At 32.3% G+C, this 15,960-nt stretch overlaps 1 protein-coding gene and 1 pseudogene across 5 annotated transcripts; one reads left to right on the forward strand and one right to left on the reverse strand.

Moving 5' to 3' along the window:
• Positions 1-15,960, forward strand: part of LOC126727791 (uncharacterized) — a 55,964-nt pseudogene that overhangs the window by 31,550 nt on the left and 8,454 nt on the right.
• LOC126725138 (xylose isomerase-like) lies at positions 9,124-14,003 on the reverse strand. Of its 5 annotated transcripts, none has more exons than XR_007655326.1 (5): positions 13,598-14,003; positions 13,399-13,489; positions 13,116-13,166; positions 11,870-11,944; positions 9,124-9,488 (listed from the first exon to the last, which is right to left on the reverse strand). XR_007655326.1 is itself a non-coding variant. In XM_050429673.1 (5 exons), the coding sequence occupies exons 1-5, from the start codon at positions 13,642-13,644 to the stop codon at positions 9,444-9,446; spliced, it is 303 nt and encodes a 100-aa protein (XP_050285630.1). In that variant the 5' UTR covers positions 13,645-14,003; the 3' UTR covers positions 9,124-9,443. The 5 variants fall into 5 exon arrangements, 3 of the variants coding, with proteins under 3 accessions (XP_050285630.1, XP_050285632.1, XP_050285631.1); XM_050429673.1 differs by having other exon boundaries at positions 11,870-11,938; XM_050429675.1 differs by lacking the exon at positions 11,870-11,944.

Here is a 15,960-nt window from a genome sequence, read left to right on the forward strand (position 1 = left end):
CGGATACCGGTCAATATCGGTGTATCGTTTCGGGTTTACCGCTTTTTTTATATTTATAAATAAATAAATAAATATATATATATATATATGTATGTATGCGTCTGTGTGTATATATATATATATATTATAATAAATATAAAAGTTTACCATAAAACATTTCCTCAATTCAGAACTAATTATTCATGATTTTAGACTTTAGTATCTATTAAAAGGGGGAAAAAAAAAATAGAAAGCTTAAAAGTTACCATTGCATACTAAGAAAACAAATAATACTAATAAGTTAATGCAAATAAGAGGGGAAAAAAAAAATAGAAAGCTTAAAAGTTACCATTGCATACTAAGAAAACAAATAATACTAATAAGTTAATGCAAATAAGTTACCATTCTGTCCTAACAAAAATTCAAAAATTACAAAACTTAAAAAAAAAAAAAAAACTTTTTTCCTGTACCAGCCAGTATTGCCCGAAATTGGTTGGTACGGCCGGTATTTTTTTGGGTACGAAATAGGGGGGTCGAGCGTACCGGATTGCTTGTCGGTAAGGTATATTCCGACCGTACCGGCCGGTACGGTACGGAATCGATAACCTTGAATAAAAGCCTTTGGCTGAATAAGGACAAAGTTTGGCTATAACTACCACTAAAAAAATAAATATTGTACGTTTTTAGACCCCTTAAAACATAATTGGATTAACCTAGGTAATTAGTCAAGTTATTACTTAGTCCAAATTCCAGATCTAGGATATCATAATCAAACAATCATATCATGCATAGTAGCAGAAATATAAATAATACAATGATATGATGACCCAAGAAACCAAACTGGTAAAAACCTGGGGAGGATTTAACCTAACTATCCTTAAGACAAACCTGAATCCACTATGAAAGAATTGAAGTTTTACAATAGGACTTAGACCACTAACATCTTATTGCCACCCACCAGTAGAAACTTACTGACACGACCACGTGCAAGTTCCGAAACCATGGACTCCTTCTTTCTTGGATTCTCTAGCAAGTACAAGCACACCCGCTTGTATTTTTTTAAGCTTTTTAGTGCAGCAACTGAATGATCATCAAGCTCTCAATAAAATCTCCTTCTTGATAATCCTAATCATGTGTGAAGGCAACCACCTCTAGATCTCACAAGAGATTCACACACATAGCAAAATAGAGCAACATAAAAATGTGGCTAGGGTTTGCCTTTTATACTTAGGGCAAAACATAAAACCCAACACGTTTTAATAGGCTAGGGCTGAGTTGGAAAAATCTGCAGAAAAAACATTCTGTCTGAGATTCAATCGATCGAGTCTAAGTTTCGATCGATCGAGCCAGGCCGAAAGTCATTAATACTTTTGCAGCCACTCGATTCCAACTTTACATACAATGCACACACTTTGAGCAAGTCTAAACAAGACTAACAACTGTTTTGATCATGATTTGCCAACATTACACATTAGAATTCTAAATACATTAGTTCCTAAGTCTTTAGAACCTAATAAACTCCCCCTTTGACAATCCGTGACAAAACACAACTAAAAGCTCAAAGTTTACTAAGAAAAGCCCTTTACAAAAAAAAAAAAAAATGCCCATTATAACAAATCCAATCCTAACTACTATCCATCAGTTGCAAGTGTAGACAGTAGCACAATTGAATCAACCTGTATAGTTCCTGAAACACTTAAACAAAACGCATAAACGCATGTGTGGAAAATAAACAGAAAAACAGGAAAACAACAAATATGCAAACTAGCTCTCCCCCTAAGTTAGATACATCAAAACATACTTGTATTTGCCACACATACTTGTATTTTCCACTATCAAAAACAATTTCAACTCCCCCTAAACAAAACAAATAGGATTCCCACATTCCCACATATCAACTATTTCTCCCCCCTTTTGTCATGTATTGACAAAGACAACTCAATAAAGAATAAACATACACAATAAAGGATAAGAGAAAATAGAGAATTAAAGGAACACAAAACAATTCAACTTTATAGGAAATAGGGACAACTCCCCCTACGAAGAGCAACAACTCTCCCTATGAACAACAAGGGTTAAAAACAAGCTTCTCCCCCTATAAAAATAGGAAAAACAAAACAAGTTTTGGGAAAAACAGTTTTGGGGAAAATTTAGGAGGTAGGGAAAAGAAAAAACACACAAACCTAACTTAAAAAAATTAAGTTGAGGATACACATGAAGAAAAATATTCTCTATTACAATAAATGCAAACTTGACACTATGTGACCCATAAACAGTTGTATGAGTAGAGAAAATATTTGCACACTGATTATCCATCATATCTCTTTAGAAAAATATTTTTTGCAGTTCACAAATAAAAATAGCATATACTAAAAAGTATATAACTCAAAAATTAATCAATCAATTTTTAAATCAAGTTGAGTACCCAATTTAGCAAAGTATATGCATGTTATGTGTGAAAACAACGAGAGATATGGCTGCAAAACTGCAAGATGGAAACAAAAAATCAATGCAATGCAATGCATGTGAATCCTAAACATAAATGATGCATGAAAAAAAATTTGATCAAATACTTAAAAACTGAAAATTTTCAGTTTCGATCGATCGAGCATCAATCGAATGCCAATCGAGTCATGCAAATTCAAACCAAAAATTTTTATTGCAATTTTGATTAATCGAGAAATAGCTTCGATCGATCAAAAATCTGGAAAAGTGAAATTTTGAAAAACAGAGCAAGTTAATGCAGAAACTCCTCAAAGCATAGTGTTTTATGATAGAATGCACGAGTATGAGATGAAATGTTTTTCAAAAACACTTGTATGCAACCTAGATCTTCCAAAAACAAGATTTTTGAGTCAATTTGTCCTCAACAACTCAAATATTAAACATATTTTGCATCAAAATCAAGGAATTTTCAATCTTGGATGGCCACAACAAGATCACACACAATATAATGTACCAAGTTTAACAAAGAATAACTTGTGTAATGTGTGCAACTAGCAAAAACTTGAGATACATGTAAGGTGATATGTGAATAGAAATCAAACACAGTCTACAAAATTCATCACATAGAGTTTGAAAGAGACTATCACCTAAAGAGTTACATCATATAACTCTCACATCTCTCAGAAAACAAGCTTGTAATCATGTAAGTTTCTTGATTTGCCTCATATTGTACACACCAATTTTTATTTGATCAGAAACTTATTAAAATAGCTGAGATAATGTACACACCAATTTTATTTGTTTGATTTAACATTAATTCCAATAATGTACACACCAATTTTATCATTTAAGCCGAGGCTACACCTTATGTTCTTTTTGTGCATGTGCTACACTTTTTCGAGTACAAAATCTTATGATATGCACTAAGGTGTTCATGATTGGCTACTAAACAGTGGTGAGATGGTTATTTATGCCTTTCTCAAAAGGTTCAAGTCCGACAGTCAAAGACATGTGACTTCAAGATCAAGACAAAGTGATCAAAAACTATAAACATCTCCCACACAACATGCACTACAAAGCTCAAACTAGTAAAGTGCAATAAAAGAAGCTCATCCAAGCTAAATAAGGTACATAAACATGTTATGTAAAGATAATATGACCAATCCTTGATTATAAATCCAAGATGTGAAATACAAAACACAAAAATCTTTTTGGTAAAAAAAATTATGACCAAAAACAAAAAGCACACATTATGCCAAATGAACACTGCAAATGCAATGCATGACAATGCTTAACTAAGCTATAGATGATACACAAACAAGAAATATCAATATCTTAATTAATCCTTTAATACATGTACAAACTAGTACATATTCACACAAAATCATATAACACATTCTATTCAAGTCTCTCTACAATGTCAAGCATGTTCTAAATCAAGAGAAAGATATCATAATTCATGTAATCTTCAAGAAAAATAAAACAAGACTCAAAATAAAATATTTTTGTCTTTTTAAAATTTTTCAATGTTTTTGGATTTTTTTTAAAATAAAAAAACTAAAACAAAAAACAAAACATGTCCACAAACAATTGAAAGAATTAAATCAAGGATAAGTCAGCAACACTCACCTTGGAGAATTTTTTCTCACCTATCTAGCACGAGTCTTCGGCTTTGTAAGTGAAAATCCATGTGAAGCAGAGTGTATTTGAGGGATTACACCAATCTTCTGAGAAAGACCAAAATCCTGCAAATTCCTTTCACAAGCCAACAAGCTTAAAATTTTCAAAATAATATGAAACAATTTATATGGACTTATGGCAGAAGAAATATCATTACAAATCCTAGACTGAAACATAGAATGCTTAAATTTCAGTTTATGACAATTAGGACGAATGCAACCGCGGACACCACAAAAGTGGCAAACAGGAACAAATTTAGGAACATCAGTATTCCTAGTGAGGTTTTCAGTCACAGGCTTTGGTTCTTGCCTCAACAAAGAACAATTTGGTCTAATATGACCAACAACACCACAAAGGTGACAAGTAGGCACAAAAACAGATTTATTGTGCTCTCTAACAGTAGGTTTAGACATAGTTTTAGAAACATCAGCGTTTACATCAGAACTTTTACCTTTGTCTAACTTAGCAAAATTAGCCTTTTCTTTATTATTCCTCTTAAAAGGAGGGATATAAACTTTCTCAGTTTTAGGCTTAAGAGAGACAGAAACACTTCTGTTATCAACAGCAGGCTTGGTACAAGTCAAATTTTCAATTTTAGTTTTAGATTCAACTAATTCTTGTTCCAAAATTTTCATCTTCTCATCTTGAGAGGAAATTTGTTTTCTCAAAAATTTATTCTTTTTATTAGATTCATCTAATCTGACAACCAATTCCTCCTTTTCAAGATTAGCTAATTTTAACTCTTCCTCGAATTTCTTAGAAATTTTCATAGATTTCAATAATTCCTTATGAAGAGTTTCATAGGCATCAATAAAATCGACAGAAACATGAGCAGAAACATGATCAGAAAGACACTTCAAATTATCCATGACAACAGGGGTTAAGGATCAGCTCTTAGATCAAAAGATCTAAAACAAAAGAGCAACCCGCTTTGATACCACTTGTACATTTTTAAACCCCTTAAAACACAATTGGATTAACCTAGGTAATTAGTCAAGTTATTACTTAGTCCAAATTTCAAATCTAGGTTATCACAATCAAACAATCATATCATGCATAGCAGCGAAAATACAAATAACACAATGATATGATGACCTAGGAAATCAAACCAGTAAAAACCTGGAGAGGATTTAACCTAGCTATCCTCAAGGTAAACTTGAATCCACTATAAAAGAATTGAAGTTTTACAATAGGACTTAGACCACTAACATCCTATTGCTACCTACTAGTAGAAACTTACTGACATGACCACGTGCAAGCTCCAAGACCACGAACTCCTTCTTTCTTGGATTCTCTAGCAAGTACAAGCAACTGAATGATTATCAAGCTCTCAATAAAATCTTCTTCTTGATAATCTTAAGCATGTGTGAAGGCAACCACCTCTAGATCTCACAAGAGATTCACACACAGAGCAAAATAGAGCAATAGAAAAACGTGGCTAGGGTTTGCCTTTTATACTTAGGGCAAAACATAAAACCCAACATGTTTTAATAGGCTAGGGCTGAGTTAGAAAAATCTGCAGAAAAAACATTATGCCCGAGATTCGATCGATCCAGTCTAAGCTTCGATTGATCGAGCCAGGCCGAAAGTCACTAATACTTCTACTGCCACTCGATTCCAACTTTACATACAACACACACACTTTGAGCAAGTCTAAACAAGACTAAAAACTGTTTTGATCATGGTTTGCCAACATTACACATTAGAGTTCTAAATACATTACTTCCTAAGTCTTTGAAACCTAACAAATATTGCTAAATATTTAAAAATATAACAGTTAGATTGCATATTTTTTATATTCTTAACATGCATGTGAAATTTTGTGCAAACCCAATGTTATTTATTATGCAAAACTTATTTTTTATGAATAATTTTACACTACAAAAACTTAAAATCTAAATATTTGATTGATAATATTATTATTGATCTTTGATTTTCTCTCAATTTTGCAAGTATGAAGGATATAAGATGAAATTATAATCCAATAATGAATTTATCAAAATTTATATCCAATAAAAATATATTGAGTGTAGGTGTAGTCATTGGAGAGTTTATTAAGTGTACTACATGTAGGTACTGTTAAAAGTTCTTTAGGAGAATAACGTAGTGATATTACCGAAATAGGTGAAAATTCGGTGGTGTGATTGTCAAATTACGTTAGAAATAATAATAATAAAAAAATACAATCAAAATGTTGTAGTGGGTAGTACCAAATTACTACCTGCCCTGCTGCCCATAACAAAAATAATAACTTCAATTAAAAAAATTATATGAAAATAATAATGTGTAAAATTATGAGGCTTCAAAACTTATGTGTATGAGGTCTACCGAAAGTCATAGGAATTCGGTTTTATATATATTATAGATTATAGATTGTAGACTAGAGAAAGTTAATTGGCACAAAAAAATCTCACAATATTTTTATGACAACTTTGTTTTGATTTGTGGTAGGTTGGGGTAATCTTTATTTTATTTTGTTTTGACTTGTGGTAGGCTAACATTTCAATTTGTTATGAAAATCTGGTAAAATTTTGTTGTGGTCATAGAAGAACTTTTTAGATTATAAATTATAGAAATACTATTGAAGAGAGAAGAAAAAAAAAAAAAAAACACAAACAAACAACCTGAAACCCTTAAAAAATTCACACATTTTTCTATGATTTATTTACCATCTTTTATATATATATATATATATAGAGAGAGAGAGAGAGAGAGAGAGAGAGAGAGAGAGAGAGAGAGAGAGAGAGAGAGAGAGTATGGAACTCAATTGTCTTTTTCAATTCTTGGCATCAACGATTGATGAGAAAGAGGTTAATTCAGTAAAATTTTGATGTTTACATTATTTAGGGTTTGAACTATATAAGTTTGGAGAAAAAAAAGACATGAGAATCAAGTATGAGTTTGGAGAAAGAGAGCATGAGGAGGAGAATCATACTCTTGAATCATATATACTCTTGAAAATGCTAGTATTAATTATGAATGAGGTGGAAACCAATAGCATTTAATGATATTTTTTTAGCCGTTAGATCTCTTATGAATCTATGGTGTAAAAAATGTGTAACTTTACAAGAGTCAGTGGCAGAGCCACATTGGGACCCAAGGGGGCCTTGGCCCCCCCCCCCCCCCCCCCCAAATATCTGAAAAAATTAGTGTATATATAGTAGAGTTATTTTAATAAAGAAATGCTACATTCACAATATTTTTACAATAAATCTTAAATAACAAGTTATTATTGGCTATTACGTGTGCGCAAAAAAGTTATTTAGTTGTGGATTAAAATTAAAACTAATAATAACTTACTACTTAAGATTTATTGAGAAATTGTTGTAAAAATATTGTAGAAGTAGCACTTAAATAATTTTCCTCCACTAAATAACCATGTGTGTGGTTAAAATACATCTTGCAAAAGCAGTTGTGTAGCTGTGTAGGCTACTTTCACTTTCTCATATTTTTATTTTTTCTTAAAATATTAAAATAATCAATGTATCATAACATCATATATGTATATGATTAAAATATATTATTTTTATCATTTTATTTATATATAAAATAATATAACATGTATTTGGTTATAGTTATAGCTTTTTTATTTTATTTTTTTTATATATATTGAAATTTGAATGATTGTTTGTCTTTTATTTAAAAATCTTTAAATTATTAGTATTTTTTAAAATTTTAGTCATTATATTTAATGGGTGATAATTTAATTTGAAAAATCTAGGTTCATGGACAAGTTTAGGAGTTGGTAATTCAGAAATAATGCACTTTTGGGTTTTGATTATTAAATTGTATGTACATTACTGTTAGTATGGATATAATTAATATATACACAAAAATAACTAATTGTCTAATTTTATGTTTGGTCCCCCCAAATATAAATTTCTGGCTCCGCCACTGACAAGAGTTACACTTGGTGTAACTTTACAAGAGTTACACCAGATGTAACTTGAACCCATCTCTCTCTCTCTCTCTCTCTCTCTCTCTCTCTCTCTCTCTCTCTCTATATATATATATATATATATAGTCAAGTGAGTTATTTTAGTGCAAAAGACTCGGTGTCCAGCAATAATGAATCATATAAAAACACAATCATATATCTAGCCTATAATTCTATACTATTCCTTAGGTTCTCGAAAGCTACAATATTTATAAGATAAACTACCGCAACCATCTGTATAAATCCACCACCCAAAGAATCAATGTCTTTGAAACATACTCTGCTGAAATTAAAATCCAAATTTGTTATCAATTTAAATCCAAAAGTCATAATTTTGAAGTTTGGATAGCTCCAACTTGACGCCATGTAAGGGAATATTACTTCAAACAATCGAAGAACTGAGATAAGTGATAGGCCAAAAACGCATTGACCCCTTATGATGAATTAATTGATTAATTAGACAAGTTTATTAATTAATCAAATTAACATGCAAATGCATGGTAGCACAAACAAATCACCAATTAAACTAAGTATGCAACAGAAAATAAATTGATACGGTGATTTGTTTACGAATGAGAAAAACCAACACGGCAAAAACCTCACCGGGTGATTTTAAAGTCACCACTCCCGAGAATCCACTTTTATCATAACAAGTGGTTACAAGTAAAGGAATCTCAATACCTTATACTAACCTACAGTTAAACCTTTACTCCAATATCCAATTGGACTTGTTCTGTAGTGACAATCTCTCTTTGTAATGCACGGCTCTCAGTATGTGACTAACCAATTGCGCGGATCCTAGTACGCGACTTCAATCACCAACTAGAGAAGGTTGTTGGGTGCAAAGTTTTTCAGTTCATCATACAATGAAGATCTAGAAGATGCTTGGTCACAAAACCCTACAGTACAAACACAGCAACTTCTTCACAAGAAAGATGAACTAGGGCAAAACTCTGTCACAATTTGTTTGAACAAACCTTGCTCAACACTTATGCAACTTGTGTTTACTTTGACGGCCCACCGGGTGATTTTAAGCTTACCACTCCTGAGAATTCACTATTATCACAATAAGCGGTTACAAGTAAAGGAATCCCAATACCTTATACCAACCTACAGTTGAACCCTTACCACAACTAGTGTTTAACCCACACAATGCGCGGGAACATTTTACATATTAATTATGAACTTTGCATCTTACATAAACTTAGTTATCATACTTCCACTGCATACATTCAAACTTAAATAATGTAGTATATTTAAGCATATAGTGTCTAAAAAAAGAATGACTTTAAGCAACAACACCAGCAATTATGCAGCTACTTGAGCCTCTAGCAACAGCACCAACATGAGTTATGGAGCAACTTAAGTTGAGCATTATTACCACCCAATCATGTGCATTGGTTCAGCCATCATAAATCCTGAAAATCAGTCTCATTCTGGTAAAAGCCTGAACATAGAAAATCATTGCATCAAATCAAATCACTGCCAAATTCAAGGAGAATATTATGCAATAATAAATCATGACAGATCATATTTAACCCGTGCATCAAAATTTTCCTTGTAACTTGTATATTAAAATATAGTAAACTATTTTATTACTTAACAATATAGAATATGTTAAGAGTCATCAAGCAACACTTATGATGTTGCTGTTGAAGTTGACTTGTTGCCATAGCTGTTATTGTTGATGTTGCCTAACATACACCTGTACTAAGCCGCTGCATTAAAGTTAGGGAATTGTTAGTCTTTTACCCTAAAAGCTAATAACATCTGTTAGTTGCTATCAGTTAGTTAGTTAGATAGGTTGTTAGAATGCAATATATATGGCTTTACTTGGAATAGCTTTGAATACTCAAGAAAACTGGATATTAGTGGTTTGCTAGAGTGGTGATTGTAAGGACCATTGAATGAAATAAGCAACAATTTCTCTCCTAATCTTCTCTATTCTCTCTAAATCTTATTTCTCATTCTTGGAGGCCAGTTGCCTTGAATTAAGTATTTCTCGTAGATATGAATTACATATTATGTTAAAGCTCTAAGCATAAAAGTTTGTGGAAAGTAAAAGAGACAATAATAATGGATTGTTATAAAGTTAGTCTAAATGGTTTGGCAATGTGTAGTAGCTAATATTTATTTGCACATAGGCTATTAGATTTTCTATCACACATTTCAACAAAACATTTGGCATTCAAATATGCTTCAAAACACATATACATGGATAGGAGATGTTAGTTAAGAACTCAACCATGGATACCTTTATTTTATTTTTTGTGAACACATGGAAGAAGAAAAATTGAATGTATGAGGACATGACACTATTTTCTATGATACTGATTTACAATAATACTTTATGCTTACAGTGAAGTAAGTTACTCAGTACATATCTGATGAGCCAGGAGAGAGGTACCAATCTCCAAGGGATTTGTAAAAAGATCAGAGAAAGGAAAAAAGTAGATAAATTGCATGTCTGCCAGGGGCATGACTGTCTATCTCTTTTTCTTCCTTCCATGTAAAGAACTGACTTCTATCAGTCACTGAATTTCAATCTAGCTATTTTTGAGTACTAATTTATGGTCAAGTGTAGGTTTCTTCTCGGCATTCTCTGTTTTTTAAAAAGAGTTTTGAGAGAGGGCTTGTATTTTGTTCTTTTGAATCATAGTAATGTAAATCTCATTCATAACTCTAATGTGAGTCTGATTGACAACTATAATCAAACACATTCAAGGCAATTCATCAAATGACAAAGCACCCAACTCTTATTTTTTAATTAGCACACGTTGTTGCTTTCAACAGTATAAAGTTAAATTTTAATCAAGAGCCAAGCTAGCTAGTACAATTAAATCTTCAAATTGCTTCAAAAACAAATCATGAACTTTTGCAAATTTTCTTTTGCCCAAACAGGTCCAGGAAATTAAAGGGTTGATAATAACAAAAATATTTACATGAATGTATGCATCATAAAATTTAATTTTCCACCTTAACTTGCCTCTACTTGGCAGGAAAACACAGGATTAAGCTTCACGGGTCATTGAAGATTGGGTATGCTTGATTTCTTTTCCAGGATATGACAAAAATAACACATGGTTTAATGCCACAATTCATATACTTAAATTATCAAGGTTTTTAGTTGGTCAATGAGTACATGTACTCAAATTGATAAAATCAAGAAAAAGGAAATATGTGTGGATATTTGAGCCTCAAGAGAGTCAGGGCGTTTTTGATCCTCATTGAGACTATAAAGCTATTTCCATTAAAATTTAACATAGGAAGTAAAAGTTTAATTTATATCCACAGTTCACTACACATGATTACATGAACAAATTACACTGGCGTCTCTCCCATCTCAGTAAGTTATTGATCAATTTTTGGGAAAACAGAAAACGGAAAAAAAAAAAATCAATTGTAGGCATGTATGCCCAATTGCTCATTCCTAGTACAAATAAGACTAAAGTTAAACTCCATATGTTCTCGGCTTTGGTTACCTACAACCATCAGATTCTAATAAATTTAGAGGGAAAAGGGGGAAGGGGGGCGGGCAATTGATTTTAAACCTTTATAAAAAAAAAAAATAATAAATAAAAAAAAAAATAAAAAAAAACAAACAAACAAACAACTCTAGTTCTTTATAAAAGGGTTCAAAAAATGAACTTCGTTTTAAATATACTCAAAATTTTCAAGTAATACTGTAATGTTGACAATTATCATACACCAAGGTTTCTCTTCCAGATCGTGCCCAATACCAAGCAGTGATGTAAGCCAAGCTTACTGTGATTTTAAATGTATATCTGTATGTATGTATGATGATGATGATGATCAATATATCCATACCACATCAGCAAAGACAATCTCCAGCTCATTGAAAAAGTTCTCTCTCTGACATTCGTACTTTGCAGCAGTCTAGAACTGAAAGGAGAATTAAAGGTTTATTACTAAGAACTAAGTATGGGGATAGAACCCTATGTGCAGAGATAGTGGGGGAAAACAGTCCATTTACAAATGCAATGGGAAAACAGGCATGCATTCTACAAAATATAAAAATTTCTTCCTTTAGCATGCCATAATTAGGCATCCAGTAAAACAAAATTTTTCTAGTTTGCCATAACAATAAGATGAGATTTATGGTTTGCTTAGGCTTCTTATAGATTCATTAGGTAGAGGTATACACACAATTTTCCATGTTGTCCATTTATCAACTTGATAGTTTCTGATATCAAAAAGTACATTGTATGTCTATCACAGATTCTTTCAATGTCATAAAAAGAAAATACAAATCTTCCCTCATTTCCTTGAAACTTTAAGTGAAGTTGCCTCTAGAAAATTTTCTAGTAAAAAATCAGCTTGCACATATAACACCCATAAAAACCAAACAATTTCACCAAGACCCTATTTTCATTACCTAATCCTTGTTCATCATTCCCCCCTCCCTCCCAACTTCGCACGGTCTCAAACATTTCCCATCACATTCCATCAAAGGCAGCACAACTTTCTAAACTATAAACAATCAGCAAAATAATTAATTTAACATTAAAAAAAGAAAAGAGAAAAGAATCACCCTCATAACCCATATACAATTTATCTCATCATCAGAATGCACAAAACCCATAAAAAATTTAAAAACAAACAACACTTTCATTGACCAAAAAGCAGACTCCATTGGAACATTGACCCCAAAAAACTCCCATTTTCAAATATCAACATCCCAAAGATAACACATTTATAAACCACAAGCCAAGTAAACAATTAACAAAAACCAAACTTTAAATAACAAAATGTGTTTTCTTATCAAAACTTTGAATAACAAAAAAAAAAAAAAAAAAACTTATTGTTAAGTTACACAAACACCTAATGGGTTTTAAAATCCATGATCTCACCCTACAACTTGGGGGAAGGAAGTGCCATTTGCGCCAAATCTCATTCCTACCGAAACTCAAAAATTGAGAATGGCACACGCATTGTCAAATACACAAAGATTTGAACCAAGTATAACAGCTACATATACCCAGAAGCTCCAAAAGTACAAAGAATTCCCCCACCTCCAAAAATAAAAATCCAAAGACAATTCATATAAAATCACCTGAAGCTTCTTGGCAAGGGCCACTACTTCATCCAAGTTTGCGTTACTTTCCTGTTACAAAGATAACAATGCCAAATGATTGGTTTTGTGGGAGATTCTTAAATTCTATTAAATAAAATAATAGTAATAATAAAAAAAATAAAAACAGCTGACTATTATTAAAAAAAATTAGAAACAACAAAAAATCAAAATTTTCACATCTGCTTCCGATTCCATTGATTAAATTGAGTAAGCAACAGGAATTTCACCTCCTATTAGCACAATGACCTAAAAGATGACCCACCTCTAGGGTTTTGCCATCAGGGGCTATATCCCTGTCATGGAAGCACCACCAATCAAATCCAAGCTTGTTTATGAATCCAAAATTGGTTTCACTGTTATATGCATTAAGAATTTTGAGGGGAAAAAAAGTTCATATCATTTCCATTGGTAAATTATCAGTCCCAAGTATACAAAATTGGACAAATAAAGATCAATCTTACTTCTTCTCTTGGCCATAGCCACTGAATTTGTACCATTGCTTCAGCATTTTCTATTGAAAATCCACTACATTCTTTAAAATTTTCTTCTAATGCAATGTGCTCCTACCAAACAAAGTATTTCAAAGATTTCAAAAATTAAAAACAAAACTTTGCAGGTAATGATTTCGGCAATCTGACTGTGTGTGAAGACTCTGATTTTTCTTTCTCTACTTTATAATCTCAAATCTCTACATCGTTATTCTAAAATCCCCAAATTTTTCCTGTTTGATATTGAAACAGTTTTTAACAGCAACTATGGTTCTACCTTTCAACAGAAACTGCCATAGAACGGATGCAGAGAAAAAAAAAAGTAAGAAGAAAGAAAAGAAAAACCAAATATAATTTAGAGAATAAGAGGAAATAAAGAAGAGAAAATAGCATTAATTAAAAAAAAAAAAAAAACAAAAACAAAGGAATATACAAATCTAAAAAATAAGAATCAGAATTGATTTTTTTCCTTAGAACTTTGAGTCTCTCTCATTCCGTTGTGTGCCTTACAAACTGTTTCTCTTTGTGATTGTGGTTCCAGTGGTCTAAGATTGGCAAAGGAACGAATGGTAGAGGAAAAACCAATGGTTATGGCCGGCCTTAAATATTTATCTCTTGGCACCCTATGAACCCTGTCTCTCCTATCTCTGTATCTCAAGCCTTTCGAGTTTCGATTGCATTTTAATTTTTTAACCCAAATAACTAAATCTAAAGCAATCCAACCAAAAAATTCACCCTAAATCATATTCAATCCCCAAATTTGAGAAAGAAAAGGAAAAAAACAATAACAATAACTTTACTGGTTATGGGTATACTGCAAAAAAACTTAAAATAAAAATCAATGCAACATTCAATCCTATACTTAATTAATCCCAACGATTTCATTAAGATTAGAAATAGAAGTACCCAAACTAAAAAAAATATTTTTAGTGATTTCTGTAATCTAAAAAAACAAACAAAAAACAAAACAAAAGCAAATATCTAAAATTGAGAAAACAAACATTTTGATAGAGATTCCAAAACCCTAAAACAAAAACGAATCAAATCTAAACCTACCCAACAAAAAAACTCAATTAAAAGTAACGTTTTATACCCAAACTTACAAAATTGAGAAAAAAATGTATCATTGTCAATGTCGGTTCCGCTATCTGGTGGTCTAAATTTGACAAGGGAACGGACGGTGTATGGTTTGAACGAACTCTTCTCTCTTTTCTTTTTGATTGTAATGCACAATGGACAGCCTTAGGAACTCTGCCTCTTTCTCTGTCTCTTTCTCTGTTTCTTTCTACGTGCCTTCTCTGTTTACCGTTCTGCCTAGGTTTTGGGTTTGCAAAATCATGTTTTGAAACTTTTTGATTTCTTATGCCCAATCGATGCAGTGTTTACCGTTCTACTTCTTTCTCTATTTCTTTCTCCATGTCGCAGGCCTCATCCTCTCTCTATTTCATCGCCTCTCTCTTTCTCTGCTTCTTTCTTCGTGTCCTCATCGCCTCTTTCTATTTTTCTATTTCCATGAACATTTAATTTTAACTTTTTTTTTTTTGTTATTTATAATGAGAGGGTTTTAAATGGTATATAGATTGTCAACCAATATAATTTATCACTTTTTAACTTATGCGTGACAGAATCTTAAAGGGTCATTTTTCCTAACGTTACAGCATCTCCTTAAGGTTTCTGCTATTATATATAGTATTAGATACCCAATTTGACTTGTTCTGTAGTGACAATCTCTCCTTGTAATGCACGGCTCCCAGTAAGTGACTTTAATCACCAACTAGAGAAGGTTGTTGGCTGCAAAGTTTTTCAGTTCATCACACGATGAAGATCCAGAAGATGCTTGGTCACAAAACCCTACGGTGCACAAACATAGCAACTTCTTCACAAGAAAGATGAACTAGGGTAAAACTCTGTCTTCGGTTACAATTTACTTGAATAAACTTTGCTCAACACTTGTGCAACTTGTGTTCACTTAGATGGCCCACCGTGTGATTTTAAGGTCACCACTCCCGAGAATCCACTATTATCACAACAAGCGGTTACAAGTAAAGGAATCCCAATACCTTATACCAACTTACAGTTAAACCCTTACCCCAATACCCAATTGGACTTGTTCTGTAGTGACAATCTCTCTTTGTAATGCACGGCTCCCAGTACGTGACTAACCAATTGCGCGGATCCCAATACGCAACTTCAATCACTAGCTAGAGAAGGTTGTTGGCTGCAAAGTTCTTCAGTTCATCACACGATGAAGATCCAGAAGATGCTTGGTCACAAAACCCTACGGTGCACAAACACAGCAACTTCTTCACAAGAAATATGAACTAGGGCAAAACTCC

This window comes from Quercus robur, chromosome 5 (assembly GCF_932294415.1).
Source record: "Quercus robur chromosome 5, dhQueRobu3.1, whole genome shotgun sequence".
NCBI lineage: Eukaryota > Viridiplantae > Streptophyta > Magnoliopsida > Fagales > Fagaceae > Quercus > Quercus robur.